The following is a 16,856-nucleotide window of genomic DNA, read 5'->3' as shown; positions in this document are numbered from 1 at the left end:
GGCCTCGTGGGTTTCCTCCTGACCGGTCCGATTTAATCGGACGACACAGCGGTTTTCACCTGGGAAGCGCGCGGCCGCGAGATGAGAATCGGACGGCGCTCGAGCGCGTTTGCTCTGTAAGACAAACAAGCCAGCGCCTCTTTATAGGTTTTGGGTTTTTCTTGTTCTGAGTACTCAGCACACACACGTGTCTTCATGGGACCGGTAGAAAAAACGGCCCAAACAAAACAAAAAATCAGAAGGCTGTTAGTTAGACACTCCCTTCTTCTTGTTGGAAATATGAGCAAATTACTACGAGATTTAATCCGAATAAGTAGAAGATAAATCATGACCACAGCAGCAGAGATTAAACTAATCATGCGAACTAGCATACCAGATGAACATATCACATCTAGGGCACATACTAGAAGCATGAATTCTACCACGATCTCGAACAGGAAGAATAGAATCACATACGGTGCAGCGGGTGCAGCACCGCCGGCGTTGACGTTGTCGCCCATGTCGTCGTGGACGAGGTTGCCAAGGTCGGGGAAGAAGTCGTCATTCGCGAAGTCATCGCTGCCAGCAGTCGCGCGAGTGCGCTCCCCAAAAATCTGATCGCCCCTCTCCCGTACAGGATCACGAGAGGCGGGGTTCCGGAGGCCTGTTGTCCCTTCTCGCGGTGCACGCCGGAAGGAGGGATGGAGAAGACATGCTTGCGGCGCAATGATCTGGAACGGTGGTGAGAAACCATACGAAGCGGCGGCGGCTAGGGTAGATGTCTGCCTGACTATATAGTGCGGGCCGGGTAGGTCGTGGGAGTAAACCCCACGTCCGAGTCGTCACGATCCAAAAGAATCGGAAACGGTTCAGTAATTAACGCGTCCGTTAATTATTAATTAATGACTCATTAATTTTCCCATGCAGCAAAAATATAGACAACGTGCATAGCTCTGTCCTCGGCTCGGCTCAATCCCGCAACCCGCGGCGCGTCGTGACGTGGCGAGGCGAGCGAGGAGGAGGAGCGCGCGTGTAGGTCTCCTCTTCTCATGCTCATACAAGTGGTAGAAGAGCTCACCTTATAAAAAGGTGCAACTCTCTCTCAACTTCCAGGGTGGGACTAAACTTTAGCCTCACTCACTCCACTCACATGTGTGCATGACGGGCCAAGAGAATTTCAGAATTTTAGTTGGGCTTTGGGCCAAAGGCCTACTAGCAAAATTCCAACAATCCCCCACAAAGTCTCATTGGCACATCTCATCATTTAGTTCCAAAACATTGTTTTATATATCGGTGCTTAGTGGAGACTATGAAGTTGAACTTCCACTTAGAAATTTATGCTACAGTAGATCACAACTTGAATAGTGGACTATGCCTTGAACTACAAGTTTTCTGTGAAACTAGTTTCACACAAATTCTTGACCGATACTGTGCTGCCGCAAGGCTTCCCCGTGGGTGGAGCGTATACGTCATACTCCAGGGCCTTTCATGAATTTATTAGAGAACACCCAATTCTCACAGACTGCGACGTTAACACTTAAATTCATATAGGTGTGTTCCTCAGACGATGTTCTGCAGGACAACATCTCTGCTTACCCGAATAAGCCACTTGGAACACATTAAGATAAGTATCAACCTGCCATGCAGATCAGGAGAGTATTGCATCTTCACGGAGTGGGATAATTAATATAGGGATACTCTCCTCCCAGCTGACCAACAGCTTGTCTCCCACTTCTACTTCACGGGATCTCCGATCACATAGAGTGGGTTACCACTATGGACAACTCGTGCGGTGGGTCTCAAGCCCATCTCCATCGATGCATTATCTATCACATTACGTGATAGACCCTTTGTGAAGGGATCTGCCAAGTTTTTCGACGTTTGGATATAATCCAACGTAATAACTGCGGAGTTCCTCAATTTTCTGACAGATTTTAGTCTCCTCTTCACATGCCTTGAGGACTTCATATTGTCCTTAGAACTGTTTATCTTTACGATCACAATTTGATTATCACAGTTCATCAGGATAGGGGGTATTGGTTTTTCAACCATAGGTAAGTCCATCAAGAGTTCACGAAGCCACTCTGCTTCAACAGTGGCAGTGTCTAATGCTGTGAGTTCTGCTTCCATAGTTGACCTCGTTAAGATGGTCTGCTTGCAAGACTTCTAGGAAACAGCACCACCACCATGTGTAAAAACATAACCACTTGTGGCCTTAATCTCATCAGCATCAGATATCCAGTTTGAGTCGCTATAACCTTCCAGTACCCTTGGATACCCGGTGTACTGAATCCCATAGCTCGCGGTGCCTTTCAAATACCGCATAACTCTCTCAAGCGCATGCCAATGATCATCTCCCGGTTTTGACACAAACCGACTCAGCTTGCTCACAGCAAAAGAGATGTCAGGCCTCTTGGCACTCGCCAAATACATAAGCGAGCCAATAATCTGAGAATACCTCAGTTGATCTCTAGCAATCCGTCGATTCTTTCGAAGCAACACAGTAGCATCATATGGAGTTGGAGAAGGCGTGCAGTCGCTATACCCAAAACGACTCAAGACCTTTTCCACATAATGAGACTGAAGCAGTGTGATCCCACCATTCTCATCTCTCAACAGCTTGATGTTTAAGATAACATCAGCTACTCCTAGATCCATCTCAAAACATCGAGATAAGAAATCCTTAACCTCCTTGATTAAATCAAGTTTGGTTCCAAAGATCAATATGTCGTCGACATACAGACAAAGAATAACTCCTTCGCCCCCACCATAGCGATAGTACACGCATTTGTCACCATCGTTTACTACAAAGCCGGCAGCAGTTAATGTTCTTTCGAACTTCTCATGCCACTTCTTAGGAGCTTGTTTAAGGCCATATAAAGACTTTAATAACTTGCACACCTTTCCTTCTTGACCAGGTACTACAAAACCATCTGGCTGATCCATGTAAATTTCCTCCTTCAACTCTGCATTGAGGAAAGCCGTCTTAACGTCCATTTGATGAACGAGAAGACCATGTGAGGCAGCCAGTGATAGTAGCACCCGAATTGTGGTCGTTCTAGCCACGGGTGAGTAAGTATCAAAGAAGTCTTCACCTTCTTTCTGGGTATAACCCTTCGCCACAAGCCGTGCCTTGTACTTTTCAATCGTACCATCAGGTCTAAGCTTCTTCTTGAACACCCACTTACATCCTACAGGTTTGCACCCGTAAGGACGGTCAGTGATCTCCCACGTACCGTTAGCTAAGATGGAATCCATCTCGCTACGTACAGCTTCCTTCCAGTAGTCAGCATCAGGAGATGCATAGGCTTCTGAAATAGTCCTGGGTGTGTCATCCACGAGGTACAAATGAAATCATCACCAAAAGACTTTGCAGTCCTCTGTCTCTTACTCCTCACAGGAGTTCCATTGTTACCCTCAACAGGATTCTCAACGTGTTCCATCGCAATGGTGGGTTCAGAAATTACAGTGAATTCCTCACTAGATGGAGTAGTTATCTCCTGATTTGATGAACTCGACATATCCTTCATAGGAAATATGTCCTCAAAGAAAGTTGCATCATTTGATTCCATAATCGTACCAACATGCATGTCGGATACCTCAGATTTTAGTATCAAAAATCTATAGCCGATGCTATGAAAAGCATAGCCTAGAAGAACACAATCCACGGTTTTTGGTCCAAGCTTGCGCTTCTTGGGAATTGGTATATTGACTTTCGTCAAACAACCCCAAGTACGTAGGTAAGAGAGTTTCAACCTTTTCCTTTCCCATTCCTCAAATGGAGTCATGGTCTTATGCTTTGTGGGAACTCGGTTTAGGACATGACACGCAGTCATTAGCGCCTCCCCCCACCATTCCTTGGATAGACCCGAAGTGTCTAACATGGTGTTAACCATATCAGTTAGAGTTCGGTTCTTTCTTTCGGCTACCCCATTTGACTGGGGTGAGTAGGGAGGCGTCCTCTCATGGATTATACCATGTTCCGCACAAAACAGATCAAATTCATTGGAAAAATACTCTCCACCATGATCGGACCTAAGCCGTTTAATTTTTCGATCAAGTTGGTTCTCTGCCTCAGCTTTATAGTTTTTAAAGAAAGTCAAAGCCTCATCTTTTGATTTCAGAAGATACACATAACAATATCTAGTGGAGTCATCAATCAACGTCATGAAGTATCTCTTTCCACCTTTTGTCAACACGCCATTCATCTCACAAAGATCAGAATGTATAAGCTCTAGTGGCGCCAAGTCTCTTGCCTCTGCAGTCTTATGGGACTTGCGAGGTTGCTTAGCTTGCACACATACTTGTCACTTGGAGCCTTTGACAGTAGAGATTTTCGGAATTAAATTCATATTGGCTAACCACGTCATGCAACCAAAGTTAATATGACAGAGTCGTGAATGCCAAATATCAGACTCATTATTGTGGCAAACATTATTAATAACTTTAGTGCAAATATCTCAAAAGATAGGCGGAACAAGCCTCCGCACTCATAGCCTTTTCCAACAAATTGTCCACACTTAGAAATTACAACTTTATTGGATTCGAAAACCAACTTAAAACCATCTCGACATAAACGGGAACCGCTAACGAGATTTTTATTGATGGACGGCACATGATGAACGTTCTTCAGACGCACAGTCTTCCCCGAAGTAAACTTCAGATCGACCGTACCAACACCTCGAACGATGGCATGTGACCCGTTTCCCATCAGCACGGGTGAAGTCCCTGTTGCCTGGTAAGAAGAAAACATGGAGGCATCAGCACAAACATGTACATTGGCACCGGTGTCAATTAACCAATCAGGGGATTGAAATACTGAAAGGATGGTAGGAAAAATACCGTACCCTGATTCCTTCATATCAGTATCACCGATGACAACATTAGTGGACTTGCCGCTCTTCTCATGTTCGCGCTCCTCAAAGCGGTTAGGACACTTCGGAGCCCAGTGATTAGGATCACCGCAGACATGGCAAAGTCCCTTCCCCTTCTTATGAGAATTCTTCTTGAAGTTGGTAGAATGTGATGGCTTGTTCTTTGTATCAAACTTGCCTTTGCCCTGAGTTTGGTTCTTGTTGTTTTTGAACTTGTTGGGCTGGGAGTTCTTCTTCTGTACCATGTGGGCACTAGAACCTCCCTCAGCAACTCGAGCATGTGTGTCCTTTGCTCTCGCCTTCTCTTCAACATCAAGAGTACCAATGAGATCCGCAACGGAAAACTCCTGTCTCTTGTGTTTCAGGGAAGTAGCAAAATTGTTCCACAAAGGTGGAAGCTTGGCAATGATGCCTCCGGCAACAAATTTGTCCGGCAACACACACTTGAAGTACTCAAGTTTTTTTGCGAGCGACTGCATGAGCCTGCTGTACAACAGGGCGCTCATCAGTCATCTTGTAGTCATAGAATTGCTCCATGACGTACAACTCGCTGCCGGCATCCGAGGCACCAAATTGGCCTCGAGGGCAGCCCACATGTCCTTGTCGTTGTCAAACGACATATACGAATCCACAATGGAGTCATCAAGAACACTCAGAAGAGCGCCTTTAAAGAGGGTATCGATCTTCTCAAAAGCTTCCAGCTGTGCTGGATTAAGATCGCCCTCAGGCTTGCCCTTGGTGGCATCATAGCAGCCCATGGTCTGAAACTAGTAGACTGCTCTCGTGCGCCACCTCTTATATTGCGCCCCCTTAAAGGCAGGCCGCTTCAGATGCACAGAAAAACCACTCGGAGTAAATTGCCTATAATCAGGTTTTTGGATTGTTGGAAATATGAGCAAATTACTACGAGATTTAATCCGAATAAACAGAAGATAAATCATGACCACAGCAGCAGAGATTAAACTAATCATGCGAACTAGCATAGCAGATGAACATATCACATCTAGGGCACATACTAGAAGCATGAATTCTACCACGATCTCGAACAGGAAGGATAGAATCACATACGGTACAGCGGGTGCAGCACCGCCGGCGTTGATGTTGTCGCCTATGTCGTCGAGGACGAGGTTGCCGAGGTCGGGGAAGAAGTCGTCGTTCGCAAAGTCCTCGCTGCCAGCAGTCGCGCGAGTGCGCTCCCCAAAAACTTGATCGCCCCTCTCCCGTACAGGATCACGAGAGGCGGGGTTCCGGAGGCCTGCTGTCCCTTCTCGCGGTGCACGCCGGAAGGAGGGATGGAGAAGACATGCTTGCGGCGCAATGATCTGGAACGGTGGTGAGAAACCATACGAAGCGGCGGCGGTTAGGGTAGATATCTGCCTGACTATATAGTGCGGGCCGGGTAGGTCGTGGGAGTAAACCCCACGTCTGAGTCGTCACTATCCAAAAGAATCGGAAACGGTTCAGTAATTAACGCGTACGTTAATTATTAATTAATGAATCATTAATTTTCCCATGCAGCAAAAATATAGACAACGTGCATAGCTCTGTCCTCGGCTCGGCTCAATCCCGCAACCCGCGGCGCGTCGTGACGTGGCGAGGCGAGCGAGGAGGAGGAGCACGCGTGTAGGTCTCCTCTTCTCATGCTCATACAAGTGGTAGAAGAGCTCACCTTATAAAGAGGTGCAACTCTCTCTCAACTTCCAGGGTGGGACTAAACTTTAGCCTCACTCACTCCACTCACATGTGTGCATGAATGGGCCAAGAGAATTTCAAAATTTTAGTTGGGCTTTGGGCCAAAGGCCTACTAGCAAAATTCCAACAATCCCCCACAAAGTCTCATTGGCACATCTCATCATTTAGTTCCAAAACATTGTTTTATATATCGGTGCTTAGTGGAGACTGTGAAGTTGAACTTCCACTTAGAAATTTATGCTACACTAGATCACAACTTGAATAGTGGACTATGCCTTGAACTACAAGTTTTCTGTGAAACTAGTTTCACACAAATTCTTGACCGATACTGGGCTGCTGCAAGGCTTCCCCGCGGGTGGAGCGTATACGTCATACTCCAGGGCCTTTCATGAATTTATTAGAGAACACCCAATTCTCACAGACTGCGACGTTAACAGTCAAATTCATATAGGTGTGTTCCTTAGAAGATGTTCTGCAGGACAACATCTCTGCTTACCCGAATAAGCCACTTGGAACACATTAAGATAAGTATCAACCTGCCATGCAGATCAGGAGAGTATTGCATCTTCACGGAGTGGGATAATTAATATAGGGATACTCTCCTCCCAGCTGACCAACAGCTTGTCTCCCACTTCTACTTCACGGGATCTCCGATCACATAGAGTGGGTTACCACTATGGACAACTCGTGCGGTGGGTCTCAAACCCATCTCCATCGATGCATTATCTATCACATTACGTGATAGACCCTTTGTGAAGGGATCTGCCAAGTTTTTCGACGTTTGGATATAATCCAACGTAATAACTGCGGAGTTCCTCAATTTTCTGACAGATTTTAGTCTCCTCTTCACATGCCTTGAGAACTTCATATTGTCCTTAGAACTGTTTATCTTGACGATCACAGTTTGATTATCACAGTTCATCAGGATAGGGGGTATTGGTTTTTCAACCATAGGTAAGTCCATCAAGAGTTCACGAAGCCACTCTGCTTCAACAGTGGCAATGTCTAATGCTGTGAGTTCTGCTTCCATATTTGACCTCGTTAAGATGGTCTGCTTGCAAGACTTCCAGGAAACAACGCCACCACCAAGTGTAAAAACATAACCACTTGTGGCCTTAATCTCATCAGCATCAGATATCCAGTTTGAGTCACTATAACCCTCCAGTACCCTTGGATACCCGGTGTAGTGAATCCCATAGCTCGCGGTGCCTTTCAAATAGCGCATAACTCTCTCAAGCGCATGCCAATGATCATCTCCCGGTTTTGACACAAACCGACTCAGCTTGCTCACAGCAAAAGAGATGTCAGGCCTCGTGGCACTCGCCAAATACATAAGCGAGCCAATAATCTGAGAATACCTCAGTTGATCTCTAGCAATCCGTCGATTCTTTCGAAGCAACACACTAGCATCATATGGAGTTGGAGAAGGCGTGCAGTCTCTATACCCAAAACGACTCAAGACCTTTTCCACATAATGAGACTGAAGCAGTGTGATCCCACCATTCGCATCTCTCAACAGCTTGATGTTTAAGATAACATCAGCTACTCCTAGATCCTTCATCTCAAAACAGCGAGATAAGAAATCCTTAACCTCCTTGATTAAATCAAGTTTGGTTCCAAAGATCAATATGTCGTCGACATACAGACAAAGAATAACTCCTTCGCCCCCACCATAGCGATAGTACACGCACTTGTCACCATCGTTTACTACAAAGCTGGCAGCAGTTAATGTTCTTTCGAACTTCTCATGCCACTCCTTAGGAGCTTGTTTAAGGCCATATAAAGACTTTAATAACTTGCACACCTTTCCTTCCTGACCAGGTACTACAAAACCACCTGGCTGATCCATGTAAATTTCCTCCTTCAACTCTCCATTGAGGAAAGCCGTCTTAACGTCCATTTGATGAACGAGAAGACCATGTGAGGCAGCCAGTGATAGTAGCACCCGAATTATGGTTAGTCTAGCCACGGGTGAGTAAGTATCAAAAAAGTCTTCACCTTATTTCTGGGTATAACCCTTCGCCACAAGCCGTGCCTTGTACTTTTCAATCGTACCATCAGGTCTAAGCTTCGTCTTGAACACCCACTTACATCCTACAGGTTTGCACCCGTAAGTACGGTCAGTGATCTCCCAGGTACCGTTAGCTAAGATGGAATCCATCTCGCTACGTACAGCTTCCTTCCAGTAGTCAGCATCAGGAGATGCATATGCTTCTGAAATAGTCCTGGGTGTGTCATCCACGAGGTACACAATGAAATCATCACCAAAAGACTTTGCAGTCCTCTGTCTCTTACTCCTCACCCACTTTTTAGGTTTTGGGTTTTTGTTGTTCTGAGTACTCAGCACACACACGTGTCTTCATGGGACCGGTAGAAAAAACGGCCCAAACAAAACAAAAAATCAGAAGGCTGTTAGTTAGACACTCCCTTCTTCTTGTTGGAAATATGAGCAAATTACTATGAGATTTAATCCAAATAAACAGAAGATAAATCATGACCACAGCAGCAGAGAATAAACTAATCATGCGAATTAGCATAGCAGATGAACATATCACATCTAGGGCACATACTAGAAGCATGAATTCTACCACGATCTCGAACAGGAAGGATAGAATCACATACGGTGCAGCGGGTGCAGCACCGCCGGCGTTGACGTTGTCGCCCATGTCGTCGAGGACGAGGTTGCCGAGGTCGGGGAAGAAGTCGTCGTTGCCAGCAGTCGCGCGAGTGCGCTCCCCAAAAACTTGATCGCCCCTCTCCCGTACAGGATCACGAGAGGCGGGTTCCGGAGGCCTGTTGTCCCTTCTCGCGATGCAGGCCGGAAGGAGGGATGGAGAAGACTTGCTTGGCGGCGGGGTAGATGTCTGCCTGACTATATAGTGCGGGCCGGGTAGATCGTGGGAGTAAACCCCACGTCCGAGTCGTCACGATCCAAAAGAATCGGAAACGGTTCAGTAATTAACGCGTCTGTTAATTATTAATTAATGACTCATTAATTTTCCCATGCAGCAAAAATATAGACAACGTGCATAGCTCTGTCCTCGGCTCGGCTCAATCCCGCAACCCGCGGCACGGCGCGTCGGGACATGGCGAGGCGAGCGAGGAGGTGGAGCGCGCGTGTAGGTCTCCTCTTCTCATGCTCATACAAGTGGTAGGAGAGCTCACCTTATAAAGAGGTGCAACTCTCTCTCAACTTCCAGGGTGGGACTAAACTTTAGCCTCACTCACTCCACTCACACATGTACATGAATGGGCCAAGAGAATTTCAAAATTTTAGTTGGGCTTTGGGCCAAAGGCCTACTAGCAAAATTCCAACACTTCTATCCAAAGTTGACGAATCCATTTGCAAGCAAAAGCTCAACCAAAGTTTTGGCAACCAATTTTTTTGATAGGGTAATCCTAGGCACAAACCAAATGGACCCTGCCTCTATATCTCGATTCTCAAGTGGTGGGCTCCAATAGTAGCTAAAAAGGAGAAGAAACTGATCAAGTGATCCCAACCTAAAAACAAGTGATCGACTTCCATGAACAGATGTCTCGCTCTTCCAAAACGAAAAAAAAATGAAGCACCGCCGGCAGTAGCAGTAGCAGCTCAATCGTTGTGCTCGATGATCTTGCATTGTTTAGGAGGGAAGTTGTCCTTCGACAGGAGCGACTCGACGAGCCGCTGCAGCCGCGCAGCTCCTGGGCCAGAATGCAGGAGTGTCGTGTCCCCGATGGCCGAGCAATGATCATCGCTGCCGCCTCCACCAACATTTCTTGTGCACCAGCCGCCTGGGATGACCATGCCGGGCTGCCGTGACAGGAGTTCCACGTCAATCTTAGCGAGCACAGGGTCGTTAGGGTCTCGGTTGAACTTGCGCGCGAAGGGGGCGTCACTGCGGAGCATCCTACCCCAGTGAGTGGCGTTGATGAGCTCCGGATGCTGCCCCAGGGGCTCGCCCCAGGAGATGTAGTGCATGTCGTGGTTCACGGTGGTGTTCCGGAACTCGTCGGCGTTGCAGGCCACAGTCTGGAAGTAACCCTCCGGGGAGGAGACAAAGTTGCCGTAGTAGAGGAGGAGGGTGCGCGGGAGGTTGTCCCACCCCCCGATCAGGTACTCCACGAAGGGCCGCGACAACACCGTCCAAGCAGAACCTGGTTATTATCAAACAAAACTATCAACAACTACAATAATACTACATAGATATATAATATAAAAATATATTTTATAGACTTCGTTATATTTCAGTCGATGCTAATATTCCTTTGATCTTGGAGGGAGATTCGCATAATTTTTTCTTTTTTTCTTCTCATATACTATATCACTTGACTGAGACTTGACTAAGTCTCAGTCTATAAAGACCTAACCACACTCTTTATTTAATAATACTAATTTGATATTTGTGGTTGTTGATAAATTTTTCCAAACTTTGTATGGTTTGATTTGGGACAAAATTTATATGCATTCAATTCAAATAGAAAGGGAGTAGTATACTAGCTCGAGTCTTGGCTCCGCCAGGGCACCATGCTAGTTGGTCTATACCTACTATTAAAAGAAATTGGTATTCTTGGTTTGGTTTAGTCCTATTTTTGTTTGAGTGCACGCTAATGTTTCGTAATGTTGGCTCGTACACAGACTAAGCGATCTGGGCCAGGTACTTGTACATTGATGGGCCTTTTATGGGCTTTCATAGAGACCGCGAAAAATAATTGGGTCAAAAAAAATGAACATTGTGGGAATTGATCACATGACCTCCTGTCTGGATCTTCGACGTAACAACCAACGACCAATGTGCCATTCACATTTACTAATCCCAATTCGCTCTGGCCAGGTACTTGTACGTTGATGGGCCTTCTATGGGCTTTCATAAAGACTGCGAAAAATAATTGGGTCAAAATAAATGAACATTGTGGTAATTGATCACATGACCTCCTATGTGGATCTTCGTTGAAACAACCAACGACCTATGCGCCATTCACATTTACTAATCCCAACTCGCTGGCCAGGTATTTGTACGTTGATGGGCCTTTTATGGGCTTCCATAGAGACCGTGAAAAATAATGGGGTCGAAATAAATGAACATTGTGGGAGTTGATCACATGACCTCCTGTCTGGATCTTCAATTTAACAACAAACAACCTATGCGCCATTCACATTTACTAATCCCAACTCGCTCTAAATATACGAGTGGCAGTCCTCGTGTTTAGGTCGAGCTAATTAAGTGAATGAGCTAATTAAAGGATGGACGGTGGGCTTAAATATAATATTTAAACGGATGTGGCTAATTAAGAAAAGTATTATGCGTGAACCGGTGGAATAATTAAAAGAAAGATTGTGGTCTTAAAAATAGAATATTCAAATAGATGAGCCTAATTAAAGGAAGGACTTGAGGTAAAAATGTAGAATAATTAAAAAGAAAGATCTGTAGACTTCAATGTGTTGGGGCTACTAAATTAGAAAAGGAAGGATTTGATTCCTGACTAAAACGGGTGAGGATGGCATGGTAATTAAAGAAAAAGATTATATTTAAATGGAATTAGTGAGAGATTATACCCGGTAAAGAAAATATAACACGGCCAAATTGCATGTATTGTTTTATGTTCATTTTATAGAAAAATGCTGCGTTGCAACGCATGGGCATATGTGCTAGTAGTACACTAATTAATTTTGGATTCGCAGAGGGAGAAGTGCCGTCCATCTTCCCACTACGAGGCACGAGCAGATTAGTTGGAGGCCGGCTCCTGAAAAATGATACTAACAGCCGGCTACTCTAACGACCTTTGTCCGTAGGTACTCGATCGTGCATATAATAATGAGATGGTGCTTTGCTTAGGCGTCGCACAGACGACGTGGCCTGCGACGCATCTGCACGTATGCGAACGTGTGTGCTTTCAATTGAGATCTTTATTGCATTGACCTAATGAGATGGTGCTGGCTGACCACGAACTTTTATTCCCTTTTTTAAAAAGAAGAAGGACATGCCGTCCTCTTGGATAGATTAATTGATCATGCATGAGCAAGCATTGAAGTTCATGAGCAATTAGGAGCTTGGATCAGCCAAGGACATGAAGGATGGATGATCATGCAACCGCAGCAGCGTACATGAATGATACTCTACATACCGGTGAAGAGCGTGAAGGCGGTGGGCAGCTCCCGCTTCTCGGTCTCGGTGTTCATCCACATGAGATCGCGCTTCGTCTTCAGGTACAGCCCCGGGTCGACCACCAACGGCTTCGCCCTCGCATGCCTGCCATGGCAACAACGTCCGTCAATGCTACAGCACTCAGCCGTTCACGTCAATGCTACCTTAACGATCGAGAACACGTACGCTTTCCAGCCCATGTCGCTCGTGTGCTCGATGAAGTTCAGGTCGCGCGGCAGCCGCGAGAACACGTCCATCAGATCTGAAGCGGTTGACAATGCCATGGTGAACGAGATCATCAGCAGTAGAATTCAGCAGGAATGGAAACAGTCGTGTATTGCGCCATGGGCCCATTGCCATGCAATGTAAGGCAGGCCAATGGAGATGGATATGTATGCACTGACCGTCCTGCGTAACGAGCGGGTAGTCGGAGGCGGAGAGGTTGATGAACCAGTCCCAGTCGGCGGGGCCGGGGCCATGCAGGAAGGCGGCGGCGGCGTGCAGCGTGGTGGTGACCATGGTGATGCCTCGGTAGGTAACCAGGTTGGCCTTCTCGACCACGCGCACGTTGCCGGCCGCGGCGAGGACCGGGTGCGCGGCCACGAAGGCCGCCAGCTCCGCGCGGTCCGAGTCGGGCGCCTCCGCGTCCAGGTGGAGGATGTAGCGGTTCCGCGGGTGGTAGAGCGCGAGCAGGCAGCGGCGCAGCCTTGCCGCGTCGCCCTTCGAGCCGGAGACGAGGTAGGCGAAGCGCGGTGGCGACGGCCGCTGGGTGGCCGCGGAGTACCGCTGGAGGAAGAGTGAGGCGGAGGGGAGCGCGGCCTGGGACGCCGCGAGGAGGAACACCGTGAAGATGCCCCCGAAGACGACGGAGAGCAGGACCCGCAGGTCGATGCCGGCCCAGGAGGAGGAGCGGCCGCGCGGCGAGGAGGTTGGGGTGCCGATGTCGATGTCCATGGTGGCAAAGCATGGCTGCGACTCGGCAGGCTGGTGTTTGATGGGCGACAGACCGGCGGCAACCATGGCGGCAAAGCACGCAGGATACGTTGTGACCGGTGAGCTGCCAGAAATTTAGTTTTGTAGCTGCTGGATGTGCAACGAACAAAGCAAACCACCGGCGGACTTGTGCCTCGCTCGGTCGTCGGATAAAATATCATATCCAGCTGAGGACTTGACCCCACGGAATGAATGAGAGCTTAATTAGAAATCTGAGATGAGCGTTGATCGGACATGCAATCATGGGCAGTGGCACGTCGAGATAGACACGTCGGTGTCGGTGGCTCGGTCGTTGTACGTGGTCAGGAAGATCCGGATCACTACGGAACAATGTACCTTAGCAACAATTTACCCAGGTTCAGGTCCTCACCCCCTTGCGGCGGGTGATAGGCATGCTTCTTCTTTTCTTGGATTATATTTTGTGTTATAGAGTATAATTGCAAAAATATGGAAGATAAGATTGATAAAACTCGTAGTAGTTGGCAGGGGAGAGGCTCCTGATCATTAGTGGAAGACTTATACTTATTAATCTTGTTTATCTCATATCCCAAAATTTACGATGTACTTTTATGGCCTCTGCGTTGGAGTGAAACAAAATGGATTTCTTTACAGCTGAAGATGTTATGGCAAAAAGATGTAGACGAACGAAAGATATCACGTAGTTAAGTGGCCAGTTCTATGTGTGTGTTGCGGCTTCTCTTCATTCCAACCCTCTCTCTCTCTCTCTCTCTCTCTCTCTCTCTCTCTCTGTGTGTGTGTGTGTGTGTGGTTGCAACGAAGAACCAAACTGATAATTAAAAAACTATTATCCCCAGTATTCCCATGCTATGCAGAAGTTGAAAAGCTTGTGAAAACAAATGAATTATGAGGCAAATTTGACCTACACTACCAGAATTTCAACATGAGTCATATGAACCACATTGTAAAAAAAACTAAATAACTAGTATTGAATTAGGCCAGGGCTAGCTATGCAGCTACACTGGAGAAAAAACCATCCTAAAAAAGAGTTTCGCCCATGAAGCATGATGAATGTGCTCTCTGTTTGCAGAAGTTGGACTAAACATATAGATATAGGTAGGTGATAGGACAAAAAAAAGGTGAGGCAATTGGCTCTTTTAAGATGAAGACTGGCTCTATTCCTGCGTAACAATTTTGGTGATTTTTGCTTACTGTTCCTTTCCATGATAGCCATCCATCATTATAATGGATAGTTCCCCTGTCCTTAATGCAAAGACAGTAAAAAGGATTATTTCCACATGCACACCAAGGTGCATATTTTATACCTTTTTTCCTTTGCGATCAATCTTATATGTTTGCATCATTCATATCAAAATTATATCTTCCTTGCACCACGAAGTCATTATTAGTTTAAATTGCAAAAGTGATGGATAGAACTGGACGATAGAGGGCCTTGGATGGAGCACGTACGTACCATGTTTCGGAAACTCCGCGGAACAGCGAGATTGGAAGGTTTGGGCACAGATGCAACCGATGCCTCACTGGAGGAGTTTGTCAGAGTTGATTGTGGTCATCCATTGTCCCATGCCTCGATCTTGTTGAGTCACCACAGCTACCTATTCTCCTATTCGTATCTATTCCATCCTGTAGCCATGCAAATCACAGCAGAACAATGTAACGTCAATGATTTAATTATCATGGCACGGAGAGAGTCAGATCGACCCAATCTATCGACGCATGCATGTGTCACGAAGATGAATCCAGCAAGGGTACTTACCTCTAACTCCGCCGCAGCGGAATCTATCTGCCCAAGCACAGTAGTTGTCGCTGCTGGTCGCTCCATGCTCATCCTGTCCACTCCGCCGGTCGCCCCTCCTAGCCTCCAGGATCACAACTCTCTAGAAGTAATCTGCCAAGATCAAATTTCAACGCGTGCATGAAGCCGCACGTCGGCCCTGGCGCTGCCATGGATGGGGTGGTCTGGCTCCTTGTTGATCCCGCCCAGCATGTACAGCGCGTCATGACCTAGAGCTCGCAGCGACCAGTGTGTCAATTCCAACACACGCGAAGCCAGCGAGAGCGCCCCACACTACCAGCGAGAGCAAACGCGGTCCTAGTTAGGAACGTTGGATGAGGCTTGCAAAGAAACAGAGAGGAGAAACATTTTCCGTGGCTGAGCTGATGTGATTGTCTCCATGAGAATCTCAGCTTGTCCAGCGCTCTTGTATAAGCAGCCGGTAGATAGCAGCGTAGACCCACGACATGCTCCAGGAGAGAACATGGAAGATCACAAAGCCATGGATGTCAACGGGAGGCAGCAAATCGGATGCACAACTCGAACGATGATCTGCAGAAGCGCAGCACCCTAGCCTACGCCATCAAACCCGACAGGTGATAGCGCATCGAATGCAGCATGTCCTGTGAGGAGGACTATAGACCGGCAATCTATCGTAGCAGTGCCGCAATCTGATCTTATTTGGGGTTTCCATGGGGGACCTTGAGTCCTTTCTATAGGCGCCTTTGGCTTGTGGAACCAGTAAAGAGTCCATGTTGGGAACCACAGTCGCTTGCTTGACCAGAGTCATGTCAAAGTAAGAGTTCCTTGCGATCTTAGTGAGGAAGGACAGGATCAAAGGCTGCATGGGCATTTCTTTTCCGGTGATCCGGGCTGATTATTTTCGTTTTTCCAAAAACCTACCGTGCAGAAAAACACTATCGTGCAAGCCTACGAACGGCGGCTAGACACAGACAAAAGGCCCAAGTAGAGGAACACACGCCCAACTGAGGTAGGAACACAATGGACGACCAGGCATATAGAGAAACCTTCCTCCTTTAAAATCTCAACTGTGAATCTTTCTGGCTAACATAAAATTAACAGATATAAACAGGTAATGGGTGGAGAACTAAGAATTCTTCCTTCCTTTAATATTAGGTATAGATATAGAATAAATATATATATAGATATAGATGTGATGGGTACATCCTTGGAGTAGCATGAGACATTGGATATCGGTAGTTGGATGGCTCAGGTCAGTTGGATTCGTGAAATTCGTGTTTTTTATAAATTAGTAATAATAGACTAATTAACAGAAGATTACTTTAACACGGAGCTCTCTTTTTCGGGGGGGGGGGGGGGGGGGGGGGGGATGCAAGAAAGTGTGGTGAAGCCCATGCACCTACAACGTAGGGTAGCCGCACGTTTGATCAATCAATGATGTCCTCCTCCAGCTAGCTT

General features: G+C 46.8%; 1 protein-coding gene across 1 annotated transcript; it reads right to left on the bottom strand.

The window, feature by feature from the left end:
* Positions 1 to 9,823: 9,823 nt before the first annotated feature.
* LOC125521961 (beta-glucuronosyltransferase GlcAT14A) lies at positions 9,824 to 13,758 on the bottom strand. Its single transcript, XM_048687026.2, has 4 exons — positions 13,075 to 13,758; positions 12,857 to 12,932; positions 12,651 to 12,775; positions 9,824 to 10,682 (listed from the first exon to the last, which is right to left on the bottom strand). Exons 1-4 carry the CDS (start codon positions 13,688 to 13,690, stop codon positions 10,138 to 10,140), a joined length of 1,362 nt encoding a protein of 453 aa, XP_048542983.1. The 5' UTR covers positions 13,691 to 13,758; the 3' UTR covers positions 9,824 to 10,137.
* Positions 13,759 to 16,856: the final 3,098 nt, after the last annotated feature.

Source organism: Triticum urartu, chromosome 7A (genome assembly GCF_056163025.1).
Source record: "Triticum urartu cultivar PI428250 chromosome 7A, HENAU_Tu73, whole genome shotgun sequence".
NCBI lineage: Eukaryota > Viridiplantae > Streptophyta > Magnoliopsida > Poales > Poaceae > Triticum > Triticum urartu.
Note: the sequence above shows the minus strand (reverse complement) of the source record. Positions and strands in the feature narration are given on the sequence as shown.